Raw genomic sequence first — 15,027 nt, 5'->3', positions numbered from 1 at the left:
GTCAGGGCAGCCGCACAGTGAGTAATATTTCTTCCACTGCATAAACTAGCGCTCTTGGATCTGCTGAGAGCAGGCTCCATACTGATCCACAGTGAGTGACCCTCACCCTGCTGAATATACAGGAAGAGCTTGGAGATGCCTACTGTGTTACTGTCACCCAGCTGAACAAACAGGAACTCCATCTGGCTCCTCAGTGAGTGACTCTTATTCTGCTGAATAAACAACAATCCTGGAGCCACACAGTTGGCACCCCATGTACAGCTTCCATGGAAGTTTAAAGCAAAGAACCAAAATCAAGACTTAAGTAACATTTACGTTAATCTTGTAGTCACAGGTACGGTTGCCAACTCCCTCACTTCCAAATAAAGGACAAAAGGTGACGTCGCCGCCCCGCGCCCCACATGACCTCACCCAGCCAGTGGACACGTGCTCCCGCTCCATCAATGGTGGCCGCCCGGTCTGGGAGGTGGGTTGCCGTGAGGCGACGCCTGGGCCTACACTGTCCAGGACTACAGCGGCCTCCGGGCTACAGTGTCCAGGCCGACAGTGTCCGGGGCTGCTGTGTCCGGGCCTGCTGTGTCCGGGCCTGCTGTGTCCGGGCCGGCTGTGTCCGGGCCTACAGTGTCTGGGCCTGTTGTGTCCGGGCCTGATGTGTCCGGGCCTGCTGTGTCCGGGCCTACAGTGTCCGGGCCTACAGTGTCCGGGCCTCCTGTGTCCGGGCCTACTGTGTCTGGGCCTACTGTGTCCAGACCTACAGCGCCATCCGGGCCTAATACAGGACAAGGGCGGTCCCGTACGGGACAAACCAATTTAGCCCAAAATACAGGATGTCCCGGTTAATACGGGACAGTTGGCAACTCTAGTCAAACAGTCATATGGTGTGGAAACAGGCCCTTCGTCCCAACTTGCCCATACCAGCCAACATGTCCCATCTACACTAGTCCCACCTGCCTGCGTTTGGCCCATATCCCCCTATACCTGTCCTATCCATGTACCTGTCTAACTGTTTCTTAAACGATGGGGTAGTCCAAGCCTCAACTACCTCCTCTGGCAGCTCGTTCCATACACCCACCACCATTTATGTAAAATGTTCAGGACTTTAGATTGCCGAACAGGTAAATATAACGCGACCTTCAGTGAGCTCCTCTTTTGTACGCGCTTGGCAAAAGGCGGGTGATGCACAGCCTCCACATCCTCCCTGTATGAGGGAAACCCGAACTGCACACAATACTCCTGATGCGGCCTGAACAAAGTCCTACAGAGCTGCATCATGACTCGTAGTCAATGTACCACCACACGCCGTCTTTACCACGTGTGTTACGGGATGTCCCGGTTAATACGGGACAGTTGGCAACTCTAGTCAAACAGAGTTGACTAGAGTTTGACTAGTCTAGTCTAACTCTTACGTCTACTTAAGAGTTAGAGTTAAGTAGCTCTTAACTGTACTTAACAGTTAAGTACTTATCTACTTACTGTCGCCACTTTCAGGGAGCTGTGGACTTGGATTCCAAGATCTTTCTGCACATCAATGCTGTTCGGGGTCTTGCCACAACTTTATACTTTCCCTTTACATTCAACCTCCCAAAGTGCGACACCTTACACTTGCTCAGATTAAACACCACCTGCTATTTCTCCGTCCATTTCTGTCGTTCATCTCTATCCCACTGTATGTTTTGACAGTCTTGTTCAGTCCACAACTCCATGGATCTTGCTGTCATCAGCAGACTTACTGATCAACCCATCTACGTTTATAGAAACATAGAAACATAGAAAATAGATGCAGGAGTAGGCCATTCGGCCCTTCGAGCCAGCACCACCGTTCAATATGATCTTGACTGATCATCCAAAATCAGTACCTTATTCCTCCTTTCTCCCCATATCCCTTGATTTTGTTAGCCCTAATTCTCTGGATGCATTCAAGAGAGAGCTAGATAGAGCTCTTAAGGATAGCGGAGTCAGGGGGTATGGGGAGAAGGCAGGAACGGGGTACTGATTGAGAATGATCAGCCATGATCACATTGAATGGCGGTGCTGGCTCGAAGGGCCGAATGGCTTCCTCCTGCACCTATTGTCTAATGTCTAAGAGCTATATTTAACTCTCTCCTGAAAACATCCAGTGAATTGGCCTCCACTGCCTTCAGTGGCAGAGAATTCCACAGATTCACAACTGCCTGGGTGAAAAAGCTTTTCCTCATGTCAGTCTTAAATGGCCTCCCCCTTATAAACTGTGACCCCCAACTCACCCAACATGGGGAACATTTTTCCTGCATCTAGCCTGTCCAATCCCATTCTGCAGGGTCACCTCTCACCCTTCTAAATTCCAGTGAATACAAGCCCAGTCGACCCATGGGCAAAGAAAGACAAATGGCTATTTGATACAACCTGGTTCTAAATAATGGTTGTTGTATAAATAACAACAGAGGCTCCAGGTGGAAAGGTGTTTTAGTTTAGTACAGTTTATCTTTGTTCTCAGTGGTTCCCCCCCAGGCCCTTGTAAAACTTCTCTGCACCTTATTTTACTGGAGTTCAGTTCAGTTTGATTTAGTATGTTCAGTCATTTATATATATCACAAACAACAGAGTTCCCAGCACGGATCCCTGTGGAACTCCACAGGTTATGGACCTGCGGTCAGAATAATGCCCTTCTAGCACAACCCACTGGCTTCTATCGGTAAGTCAGTCCTAATACAGGATGGGTCTTGAATGAAGTCAAACAACCAGCCAGCATATTGCTGTGGGTCCTTTTGACAAATTGGGGTTGAATGAAGTACAGGGCAATGGTGGTATTCATGGTGCGTGATCTTAAAGTGAATGGTGGAAAAGATTTGACAGGAACCTGAGGGGTAATCTTTATCACACGAAGTGTATGGAACGAGCTGTCGGAGGAGGTAGTTGAGGCAGGTACCTTCGCAACGTTAAAGAAACGTTGAGACAGGCACATGTATAGGACAGGTTTAGAGGGATATGGGCCAAACGCAGGCAAGTGGGACTAGTGTAGATGGGCCATGTTGGCCGGTGTGGGCGAGTTGGGCCGAAGGGCCTGTTTCCACGCTGTATCACTCTGTGACTCCAAATGCACCTTGCCAAGAGCCCTCTGGATTGCACATATCACCAACATACTCAAACACTTGTCCCACCCCGGTCATGAGGTGCTGTCCTCCAATTTGCGCTGGGCCTCACTCTGACAATGGAGGAGGCCCAGGACAGAAAGGTCAGACTGGGAATGGGAGGGAGAGTTGAAGTGCTGAACCACCGGGAGATCAGGTTGGTTGAGACGGACTGAGCGGAGGTGTTCAGCGAAACGATCGTCGAGCCTGAGCTTGGTCTCACCGATGTAGAGAAGTTGACATCTGGAACAGCGGATACAATAGATGAGGTTGGAGGACGTGCAGGTGAACCTCTGCCTCACTTGGAAAGACAGGTGTTGCATCTCCTGCAGTTGCAGGGAAAGGTACCTGGGGAGGGGGCGGTTTGGGTGGGAAGCGACGAGTGGACCAGGGAGTTTTGGAGGGTACAGTCTCTGCGGAAAGCAAAAAGGGGTGGAGATGGGAAGATGTGGCCAGTAGTGGGATCCCGTTGGAGGTCTAGCCATTATGGCCTCCACCCTTCCTGTGGTCACCTGTCGATGACCTTTTCTTGCCTCCAATTAATTTCCCTCCCCCCTCCACCCCACCTCTACTTTCAGTCTGAAGAACGGTCTCGATCCAAAACATCACCTATCCATGTTCTCCAGAGATGCTGCCTGACCCGCTGAGTTACTCCAGCACTCTGTGAAACGTCACCTATCCATGTTCTCCAGAGATGCTGCCTGACCCGCTGAGTTACTCCAGCACTCTGTGAAACGTCACCTATCCATGTTCTCCAGAGATGCTGCCTGACCCGCTGAGTTACTCCAGCACTCTGTGTCTATCTTCAATACAAACCTTGGCAGGGCCAGCTGCATCATTAAGGATGAGTCCCTTGTCAGGGAAGTGAATCATCGTACCACAGAGAGCAGTGCTGATCTGCCGCATTGGAGACCCTTGGACTACCCTCGATCGGACTTTGCTGGCTTTACCTTGCACTAAACGTTATTCCCCTTGTCACGTCTATGTACACTGTAACGTCTCGACTGTAATCATGTATTGTCTTTCCGCTGACTGGTTTAGCGCGCAACAAAAGATTTTCACTGAGCCTCGGTGTGTGTGTGAAAGGAAACCTGAGCCCCTGGGGAAAACCCACGCAGTCACAGGGCGAACGTACAGACAGCACCCGTAGTCAGGATGGAACCCGGGTCTCTGGCGCTGTGAGGCAGCAGCTCTACCCGCTGCGCCACCGTGCCGCCGACTGGTTCTCGGTTTGGCCGCGGGATTTCCTCCGCCCGGCGGGGGCTTCAAAGTCGGGAGCCCCGACCGCCCCGACGTGGCAACTCCAACAGCCTGACCGCGGGAGAAGATGGCAGGGGAAGAGAAAAAGACATTCTGGCCTTCCATCACAGTGAGGAGGTGACTGGAGGAGACTCACTGTGATGGATGTTTCTTTTGTTTGGTGTTGGTTTATGATTGTATGTGTTATTGCATTTTTATTGATTATTCTTATTGGTCTTATTGTTGAACTGCGGGTAATTTTTCATTTCCCTGCACATTTATGTGTATGTGACAAATAAATTGACTATTGACTATTGATCTATCACAGTCTGAAGAAGGGTCTCGACCCGAAACGTCACCCATCCCTTCTCTCCTGAGATGCTGCCTGACCCGCTGAGTTACTCCAGCATTTCGTGAAATAAATACCTTCGATTTGTACCAGCATCTGCAGTTATTTTCTCACACTGTCACAGTGAACATGTTGATGGATAGGAATAGCAGGGCATGTCAGCGTAGTGAATTGTCAGGCACATTGATGGCTGATCATGGAATTGATGAAAGAACCGGCATCTTTGCGAAGGAAGAGGTTGACGATACCCCTGCCGTCTCTTCAGCAAACTCACTTCAGCTGGTGTGTCAGAGCTGCAGCCACCGAGACTGTGACCTTTACTTTGAGCAATGTGTGAACAAGGTTTAATTATATGCTCTGTCTAATTGTGGCCTGTAATACCCAGCCGCAGGTTAGATGGACACCATACCATTATCACTGAATTACTGTAGGTTAGTTTAGTTTAGAGACACAGCGCGGAAACAGGCCCTTTGGCCCATCGAGTCCGCGCCGACCAACGATCCCCGCACACTAGCACTGTCCTACAGAGACCAGGGACAATTTACAGTTATGCCAAGCTGATTAACCTATTAACTTGCATGTCTTTGGAGTGTGGGAGGGAACTGGAGCTCACTGGAGAAAACCCACGCAGGTCACCTAAAACTGAGGTGAGAAGGAACTTTTTCACCCAGAGAGTTGTGAATTTGTGGAATTCTCTGCCACAGAAGGCAGTGGAGGCCGATTCACTGGATGAATTTAAAAGAGAATTAGATAGAGCTCTCGGGGCTAGTGGAATCAAGGGGAGAAGGCAGGCACGGGTTACTGATTGTGGACGATCAGCCGTGATCACAATGAATGGCGGCGCTGGCTCGAAGTGCCAAATGACCTCCTCCTGCACCTATTTTCTATGTTTCTATGTCACGGGGAGAACGTACAAACTCCGTACAGGCAGCACCCGTGGTCAGGATGGAACCTGGGTCTACGGCGCTGTGAGGCAGCAATTCTATCGCTGCGCCACCGTGACGCTCGACTACTGCAGCAGATGGGTTAAATCGTCACATTTGTATTGTCGATGATGGTTCCATGTGTAGTGGCTGTCTCTCACACCACGCGCATGGTTTGCTCATGTTACATTGCAGGTGACTTACATGGCAGATGTGCAGGGCAACGTTTCTTTACACACAGGATGGTCAGTGCTTGGAACACGCTGCCAGGGGTGGTGGTGGAGACACATAGAAAGGGCATGTTTCTGTGTTGGGTGATTATGAAGATCAAAAGATCATAAGAGATAGGAGCAAAATTGGGCCATTCGCCCCATCAAGTCTACTCTGCCATTCAATCATGGCTGATCTATCTCTCCCTCCTGACCCCATTCTCCTGCCTTCTCTGACACCCGTACAAATCAAGATCCAATCTATCTCTGCCGTCTGTGGCAATGAATTCCACAGATTCACTACCATCTGACTAAAGAAAATTTTCCTCGTTTCTGTCCTAAAAGAATTTTCTTTAAGTCCGAGGCTATGACCTCTAGTCCTAGACTCTCCCACTAGTGGAAACATCCTCTCCACATCCACTCTATCCAAGCCTTTCACTATTTGGTAAGTTTCAATGAGGTCCCCCCTCATTCTTCTGAACTCCAGCGAGTATAGGCCCAGTATCGTCAAACGCTCATCATTCGTTAACCCACTCATTCCTGGGATCAGATAAAGCACATAAAGCATAGCATAGATACAGAGTTAAATCCCCTTTACATAGTTGCATAATCTGTGGAATTCTCTGCCACAGAAGGCAGTGGAGGCCAATTCACTGGATGTTTAAGAGAGAGAGTTAGATTTAACTCTTCAGGCTAACGGAAATGACAATAGACAATAGACAATAGACAATAGGTACAGGAGGAGGCCATTCGGCCCTTCGAGCCAGCACCGCCATTCAATGTGGCCATGGCTGATCATTCTCAATCAGTACCCCGTTCCTGCCTTCTCCCCATACCCCCTGACTGCTATCCTTAAGAGCTCTATCTAGCTCTCTCTCTCTGAATGCATTTAGAGAATTGGCCTCCACTGCCTTCTGAGGCAGAGAATTCAACAGATTCACAACTCTCTGACTGAAAAAGTTTTTCCTCATCTCAGTTCTAAATGGCCTACCCCTTATTCTTAAACTGTGGCCCCTTGTTCTGGACTCCCCCAACATTGGGAACATGTTTCCTGCCTCTAACGTGTCCAACCCTTAATAATCTTATACGTTTCGATAAGATCTTCTCTCATCCTTCTAAATTCCAGTGTATACAAGCCTAGTCGTTCCAGTCTTTCAACATATGACAATCCCGCCATTCCGGGAATTAACCTAATAAACCTACGCTGCATGCCCTCAATAGCAAGAATATCCTTCCTCAAATTTGGAGACCAAAACTGCACACAGTACTCCAGGTGCGGTCTCACTAGGGCCCTGTACAACTGCAGAAGGACCTCTTTGCTCCTATACTCAACTGCTCTTGTTATGAAGGCCAACATTCCATTGGCTTACTTCACTGCCTGCTGTACCTGCATGCTTCCTTTCAGTGACTGATGCACTAGGACACCCAGATCTCGTTGTACGTCCCCTGTTCCTAACTTGACACCATTCAGATAATACTCTGCCTTCCTATTCTTACCACCAAAGTGGATAACCTCACACTTATCCACATTAAACTGCATCTGCCATGCAGATTTAGCTCTTCGGGTTAACGGAATCAAGGGAAATGGGAAAAAAGCAGGAGCGGGGTACTGATTTTGGATGATCAGCCATGATCACATTGAATGGCGGTGCCGAATGGCCTACTCCTGCACCTATATTCGATGTTTCTTTAAAATTCCACACAAGCCAGCAAACCATATTGAAACATAACCGAAATAATGGTTGGTATTTACTGACCTCAGAGATCTGTGGGAAGAGGCTGATGGCCAGGGGCAGTGCAAATCCAAAGGCAGCCAGGCACACGAGGCTGTGCATCGGGAGCGCCAGTCTCGGGCGTGCTTGCAGCATCCGTGTTCTGCACAGAAAGGTAGACGTGTCAGTGGACTTCCTTCTCTCAGTATCTCCACCAGGTTCAAGATCACGGGGCGGTCACGGTGGCGCAGCGGTAGAGTTGCCGCCTGACAGCGAATGCAACGCCGGAGACCCGGGTTCCATCCCGACTACGGGCGCTGTCTGTACGGAGTTTGTACGTTCTCCCCGTGACCTGCGTGGGTTTTCTCCGAGATCTTCGGTTTCCTCCCACGCCCCAAAGACGTGCAGGTTTGTAGGTTAACTGGCTCGGTAAAGGTAAAAATTGTCCCTAGTGGGTGTAGGATAGTGTTAGTGTGCGGGGATCGCTGGTCGGCGCGGACCCGGTGGGCCGAAAGGGCCTGTTTCTGCGCTGTATCTCTAAACTAAACTAAACTAAAAAAAGCAGCTTTTCTCTCAGCAACCATCAGAACATGGAACACAGAGCAGTATTAGAGTTAGGGTTCTCTCCATGTTTTTTTCACAGTACCTCAGTAAAGGAAACTGATAATAAAAAATAAATAAACAACTGACATGTTTGTAAAACGTTGTGCTGGTACCTACCTCAACTACCTCCTCCGGCAGCTTGTTCCATACACCCACCACCCTCAGTGTAACAAAGTTGCCCCAGGTTCCCATTGAATCTTTTCCCCCTCTCACTTTGAACCTATGTTCTCTGGTCCTCGATTCCCCTACTCTGGATAAAAGACTCTGTGCTTTAGATCGGGCAGATGCACAGAGTCTTTGACCCAGAGTGGGGGAATCGAGGACCAGAGGACATAGGTTCAAAAGTGAAGGGGAAAAGATTTAATAGGAATCCAAGGGGTAACTTTTTCACACAGAGGGTGGTGGGTGTATGGAACAAGCTGCCAGAGGAGGTAGTTGAGGCTGGGACTATCCCATCGTTTAAGAAACAGTTGGACAGGTACATGGATCGGACAGGTTTGGAGGGATATGGACCAAGCGCAGGCAAGCGGGACTAGGATAGCTGGGACATTGTTAGCCAGTGTGGGTGAGTTGGGCCGAAGGGCCTGTTTCCACACTGTATCAATCCATGACTCCATCTATGACTCTATGACTCTTTTACATGATCTATTCCCTTCATAATTGTATACACTCCATCAGACCACCTACTCTAGGTAAAAGACTGTGCATTGATCCTATCTATTCCTCTCATGATCATATATACTATAGAGATTCACCTATTTTGGGTAAAAGACTGCATTTACCCAATTTATTCCCTTCATGATCTCTATTAGATCACCTACTCTGGGTATCGAGAGGCATTTACCCTATCTGTGGTGGAATTCTTTGCCACAGAAGGATGTGGAGGCCATCAATGGATATTTTTAAGGCAGATTCTTGATTAGTACGGGTGTCAGGGGGTATGGGGAGAAGGCAGGAGAATGGGGTTAGGAGGGAGAGATAGATCAGCAATGAGGAAGAAGTTTGAGCTTTATTACCTTCCATCACAGTGAGGAATGAGGAATCCACTGTGGTGTATGTTTATATTAACCTTTATGTGACTGTGTCTTGGTGCTTTTCACTTAGTATGGCTGTATGATAACTCAAACTTCACTGTACCTTAATTGGTACATGTGACAATAAACTGACCTTGAAACCTTGATTGAATGGCGGAGTTGACTCAATGGGCCGAATGGCCCAATTCTGCTCCTATCACTTACAATTTATTCCCTTCGTGATCTTATACTCCTTTGTGAGACCACCCCTCATTCTAGATCATCCTCCAGTCACAGGCTAGAGGCAGGAAACATGTTCCCGGTGTTGGGGGAGTCCAGAACCAGGGGGCACAGTTTAAGAATAAGGGGTAGGCCATTTACATAGAAACATAGAAACATAGAAAATAGGTGCAGGAGTAGGCCATTCGGCCCTTCGAGCCTGCACCGCCATTCAATATGATTCAATATGATCATGGCTGATCATTCAGCTCAGTAGCCTGTACCTGCCTTCTCTCCATTCCCCCTGATCCCTTTAGCAAAAAGGGCCACATCTAACTCCCTCTTAAATATAGCCAATGAACTGGCCTCAACTACCTTCTGTGTAGGAGATGAGAAAAAACTTTTTCACCCAGAGAGTTGTGAATCTGTGGAATTCTCTGCCTCAGAAGGCAGTGGAGGCCAATTCTCTGGATGCTTTCAAGAGAGAGTTAGAGAGAGCTTTTAAAGATAGCGGAGTCAGGGGGTATGGGGAGAAGACAGGAACGGGGTGCAGATTGTGGATGATCACGGTGAATGGTGGTGCTGGCTCGAAGGGCCAAACGGCCTACTCCTGCACCTATTGTCTATTGTGTTTCCGATGGGGGACTCAGAAAGAGAGAAGTCACACAATCTAAAGACAGAAAAAAATTCTACCAGTAAATTACTGAGGAAAAAGGGGGAGAAAAAAAGAAGCCTTTTAATTGCTGTCCTGCCAGCTGTGAGTTTGCCGAGTGAAGGAGTGAGGTGTGAACACCCAGCATGCTGTCCTCTCAGGCCAGGTCACACACCACTCAGTGCACGGGCCTCATTAACGGCGCTCTGCCACAATTAAGCAGCTCATTAACACGTGCAGTCCCCCTTCTTAATTGGACGGCCTATTTTACTGGGAAGCCAAGTATAAATAGGATCATGTCAAGTCCCAAATCTTCTTTCCCTGTCATCGGTGGTAATGTCTTAAGTTCATGAGTGATAGGAGCAGAATTAGGCCATTCGGCCCATCAAGTCTACTCCGCCATTCAAAACATTACTGCTCTATCTCTCCCGCCTAAACCCATTCTCCTGCCTTCTCCCCATAACCCCCGACACCCTTATCAAGAACCTATCAATCTCTGCCTTAAAATTATCCATTGACTTGGCCTCCAGTCTTCTGTGGCAATGAATTCCACAGATTCACCACCCTCAAATAAAGACCACAAGTTCACCACCCTCAAATAAAGACCACAAGTTCACCACCCTCTGACTAAAGACCACAAGTTCACCACCCTCTGACTAAAGACCACAAGTTCACCACCCTCAAATAAAGACCACAAGTTCACCACCCTCTGACTAAAGACCACAAGTTCACCACCCTCTGACTAAAGACCACAAGTTCACCACCCTCAAATAAAGACCACAAGTTCACCACCCTCTGACTAAAGACCACAAGTTCACCACCCTCAAATAAAGACCACAAGTTCACCACCCTCTGACTAAAGACCACAAGTTCACCACCCTCAAATAAAGACCACAAGTTCACCACCCTCTGACTAAAGACCACAAGTTCACCACCCTCAAATAAAGACCACAAGTTCACCACCCTCTGACTAAAGACCACAAGTTCACCACCCTCAAATAAAGACCACAAGTTCACCACCCTCTGACTAAAGACCACAAGTCACCACCCTCAAATAAAGACCAAAGTTCACCACCCTCTGAATAAAGACCACAAGTTCACCACCCTCAAATAAAGACCACAAGTTCACCACCCTCTGACTAAAGGCCACAAGTTCACCACCCTCTGACTAAAGAATTTTGGGTGCAGAGGAGTGAGATGGTGAGGAACGTATAATATCTGAAGAAAGGTCTCGACCCGAAACGTCACCCATTACTTCTCTCCCAAGATGCGATATGACCCACTGAGTTACTCTAGCATTGTGTGTCCACCTAGGAACATATAAGATCTTCGGTATGAACATTTAATTGTCCTAATTTCAAGTAATTACCCCCCCTCCAACCCTTCGACCTCTACAACCTCTCTTCCATTGGCTCCATCTACACCTCACGCTGCCTCGGGAAGGCCAGCAGCATCATCAAGGACCAGTCACACCCCGGCCACTCCCTCTTCTCCCCTCTCCCATCGGGCAAGAGGTACAGAAGTGTGAAAACGCACACCTCCAGATTCAGGGACAGTTTCTTCCCGGCTGTTATCAGGCAACTGAACCATCCTCTCACCAACTAGAGAGCGGTCCTTTAATTGGACTTTATCTAGCACTAAATGTTATTCCTTTTATTCTATATCTGAACACTGTGGACGGCTTGATTGAAATCATATCACTCTTTTCCTTGACTGGGTAGCACACATGAAAAGCTTTTCACTGTACCTCGGTCAACGTGACAATAAACTAAATTACTTACTAACTCTTTCCCATCCCCACCACTCCTCCCAGCCAGGTACGCACTCATTTCTCCCATCAGTTTCAACCATGGCGGCACGGTGGCGCAGCGGTAGAGTTGCTGCCTCGCAGCGCCGGAGACCCGGGTTCCATCCCGACTACGGGTGCTGTCTGTACGGAGTTTGCACGTTCTCCCCGTGACCTGCGTGGATTTTCTCTGAGATCTTCGGTTTTCCCCCACACTCCAAAGACGTGCAGGTTTGTAGGTTAATTGGCTTGGTATAAATGTAAAAACTGTCCCCAGTGTGCGTAGGATAGTATTAATGTGCGGGGATCGCTGGTCGGCGCGGACCCGGTGGGCCTGTTTCTGCGCTGTATCTCTAAACTAAACACCCCGCTCACCCTGCGCCTTTCCCCTCTCCAGTACACTCATCTCCCATCCCTAAATAACCCATTTATTACCCCAAGAATAAGGGGGAGGCCATTTAGAACGGAGATGAGGAAAAACTTTTTCAGTCAGAGAGTTGTGAATCTGTGGAATTCTCTTCATCAGAAGGCAGTGGAGGCCAATTCTCTGAATGCATTCAAGAGAGAGCTAGATAGAGCTCTTAAGGATAGCGGAGTCAGGGGGTATGGGGAGAAGGCAGGAACGGGGTACTGATTGAGAATGATCTGCCATGATCACATTGAATGGTGGTGCTGGCTCGAAGGGCCGAATGGCCTACTCCTGCACCTATTGTCTATTTCTTTTTTCTCCCCCCTATTCTCCCCCCAACCATCCCTTCCATTAATTGTACATTTTCCCCTTGTCTTAGAGCTCCTAAAGTGCAATACCTCATGCTTGCTCGGATTGATCTCCATCTGCCATTTCCCTGCCCATTACTGTAGCTGATCGCTATCCCGACAGCCTCCCTCGCAGTCCGAGACCCCAGTGTGGTGCAACAGAGGGAGTATTATAAAAGGACTGGACAAGCTGGATGCAGGACAAATGTTCCCAATGTTGGTGGGAGTCCAGAACCAGGGGCCGCACAGTCGAAGAAGAAAGGGGAGGCCATTTAAAACTGAGGTGAGAAGAAACTTTTTTATCCCAGAGAGTTGTGAATTTAGTGGAATTCTCTGCCACAGAAGGCAGTGGAGGCCAATTCACTGGATGAATTTAAAAGAGAGTTAGATAGAGCTCTAGGGGCTAGTGGAATCAGGGATATGGGGAGAAGGCAGGAACGGGGTACTGATTGTGGATGATCAGCCATGATCGCAATGAATAGCGGTGTTGGCTTGAAGGCCCAAATGGCAACTAGGGGCAACTTAGAGAAGCCAATCTGGCTGACCAGGGATCGCCCCATAGCACCACACACCAGGGACAATTTTACCAAAGCCAATCAATTTGCAAACCTACATTTCTTTGGAATGTGGGAGGGAACCGGATCACCCGGAGAAAACCCACGCGGTCACGGGGAAAACGTACAAACTCCACAGGGACCGCACGCAGACGGTAGAAACACACTTCCCACCATTTGCCAGTTATTAAAATGATGACAAACGGTGGCACGGCGGTAGAGTTGCTGCCTTCCAGCGAATGCAGCGCCGGAGACCCGGGTTCCATCCCAACTACGGGTGCTGTCTGTACGGAGTTTGTACGTTCTCCCCATGACCTGCGTGGGCTTTTTCCGAGATCTTCCTTTTCTTCCCACACTCCAAAGACGTACAGGTTTGTAGGTGAATTGGCTTGGTAAATGTTTTTAAAAAATTGTCCCTAGTGTGTGTAGATTAGTGTTAATATGCGGGGATCGCAGGTCGGAGCGGACCCGGTGGGCCGAAATGGCCTGTTTCCGCACTGTATCTCTAAACTGTATCTCTAAACTAAGGACTCAAGAGATGGCTGTTGTACATGTCTTGATGGAAGTCATTATCACAAATCCAGTTTGTCTAATGATCCTTTAGCGTGACCAGACCAGCTCAGGTCTGTTATCACTGTAAACACATGCAAGGTGTTCATTGCTACGCTGAATCCATAAACACGTTGATTACTATAAAAAGAAAAACTTTCAACATTTTAGTCTGTTCCACTTTAGGGGAATCATGTTTCCAAAACAGACACAGTTTTGGCTCGGCAACCTTGTATGAGCTTTCAGTTTAGCGAAGCCGCCTTCTGTTGTGACACCTGGGTCGGAGTTTCTTTTCAGTTTTAAAGCGTACGTTTCTTTGGGTGGATGTTTGTGCCGAGCCAGGTGAGATCGGTGCGCACTGGGCAGCTGTAGGTGTTCCACTTAGGCATCTGTCGCCAGCTTCTGAGGTCAAAAGGTGAGCGTGACACGAAGGTGGAGGTGGAGGAGGATGACGATACCAATGCACAGGAAGGCAGGAGGCTGGGGAACGTGGTGGGCACAGCCTAGGGTCGCCAACTGTCCCGTATTAGCCGGGACATCCCGTAGTTTGGTTTGTCCAGTACGGGACCGCCCTTTTCCCGTATTAGGCCCGGTCATTGTAGGCCGGGGGGCCGCTGTAGGCCCGGACATTGTAGGCCCGGACACTGTAGGCCCGGGGGCTGCTGTAGGGCCGGACAGTGTAGACCCGGACTTTGCAGGCCTGGGGGCCGCTGTAGGCCTGGACAGTGTAGGCCCGGAAACTGTAGGCCCAGGGGCCGCTGTAGGCCCGGACATTGTAGGCCGGGGTGGGGAGGGGGGCGGGGGGGGGGGTCGCTGTAGGCCCGGACAGTGTAGGTCTGGACACTGTAGGCCTGGGGGCCGCTGTAGGACTGGACAGTGTAGGTCTGGATACTATAGGCCTGGGGGCTGCTGTAGGCCTGGACAGTGTAGGCTCGGAAACTGTAGGCCCGGGGGCCGCTGTAGGCCTGGACAGTGTAGGCCCGGACACTGTAGGCCCGGACTCTGTAGGCTAATGGAGTGTGTTTGGGGAGCGAGGCAGAGTGTGTTCGTCGAACAGAGGTTGCGTACCAACCTGCCTCCCGGCACGGGCAGCCGCCTTTGGTGGAGCGGGAGCACGTGGCCACTGGCTGGCTGAGGTCACGTGGGGCGCGGGCGGTGATGTCACCTTTTGTCCATTATTTGGGAGTTAGAAAGTTGGCAACCCTGGCTCACCCTGGTCCGTCCCAGGCATGCCACGTCCCCATCCTTCAAAGCATCTACATTAGGCACTGCCTCACGGGCAGCATGGCGGCGCGGCGGTAGAGTTGCTGCCTCACAGTGCCAAAGACCCGGGTTTGCTACTGACTATGGGTACTG

General features: G+C 49.4%; 1 protein-coding gene across 1 annotated transcript in view; it reads right to left on the bottom strand.

The window, feature by feature from the left end:
• The window catches only part of LOC144595875 (sideroflexin-5-like), a 221,213-nt gene that overhangs the window by 53,846 nt on the left and 152,340 nt on the right, over nt 1–15,027 (bottom strand). The window contains exon 13 of the mRNA XM_078403737.1: nt 7,585–7,702. Within this exon, the coding sequence (XP_078259863.1) occupies nt 7,585–7,702 (118 nt within the window). The remainder of the gene's footprint in view (nt 1–7,584; nt 7,703–15,027) is intronic.

Source organism: Rhinoraja longicauda, chromosome 1, assembly GCF_053455715.1.
Source record: "Rhinoraja longicauda isolate Sanriku21f chromosome 1, sRhiLon1.1, whole genome shotgun sequence".
Lineage (NCBI taxonomy): Eukaryota > Metazoa > Chordata > Chondrichthyes > Rajiformes > Arhynchobatidae > Rhinoraja > Rhinoraja longicauda.
The sequence above is the reverse complement of the archived record's forward strand: the minus strand, read 5'-3'. Positions and strand labels throughout refer to the sequence as shown.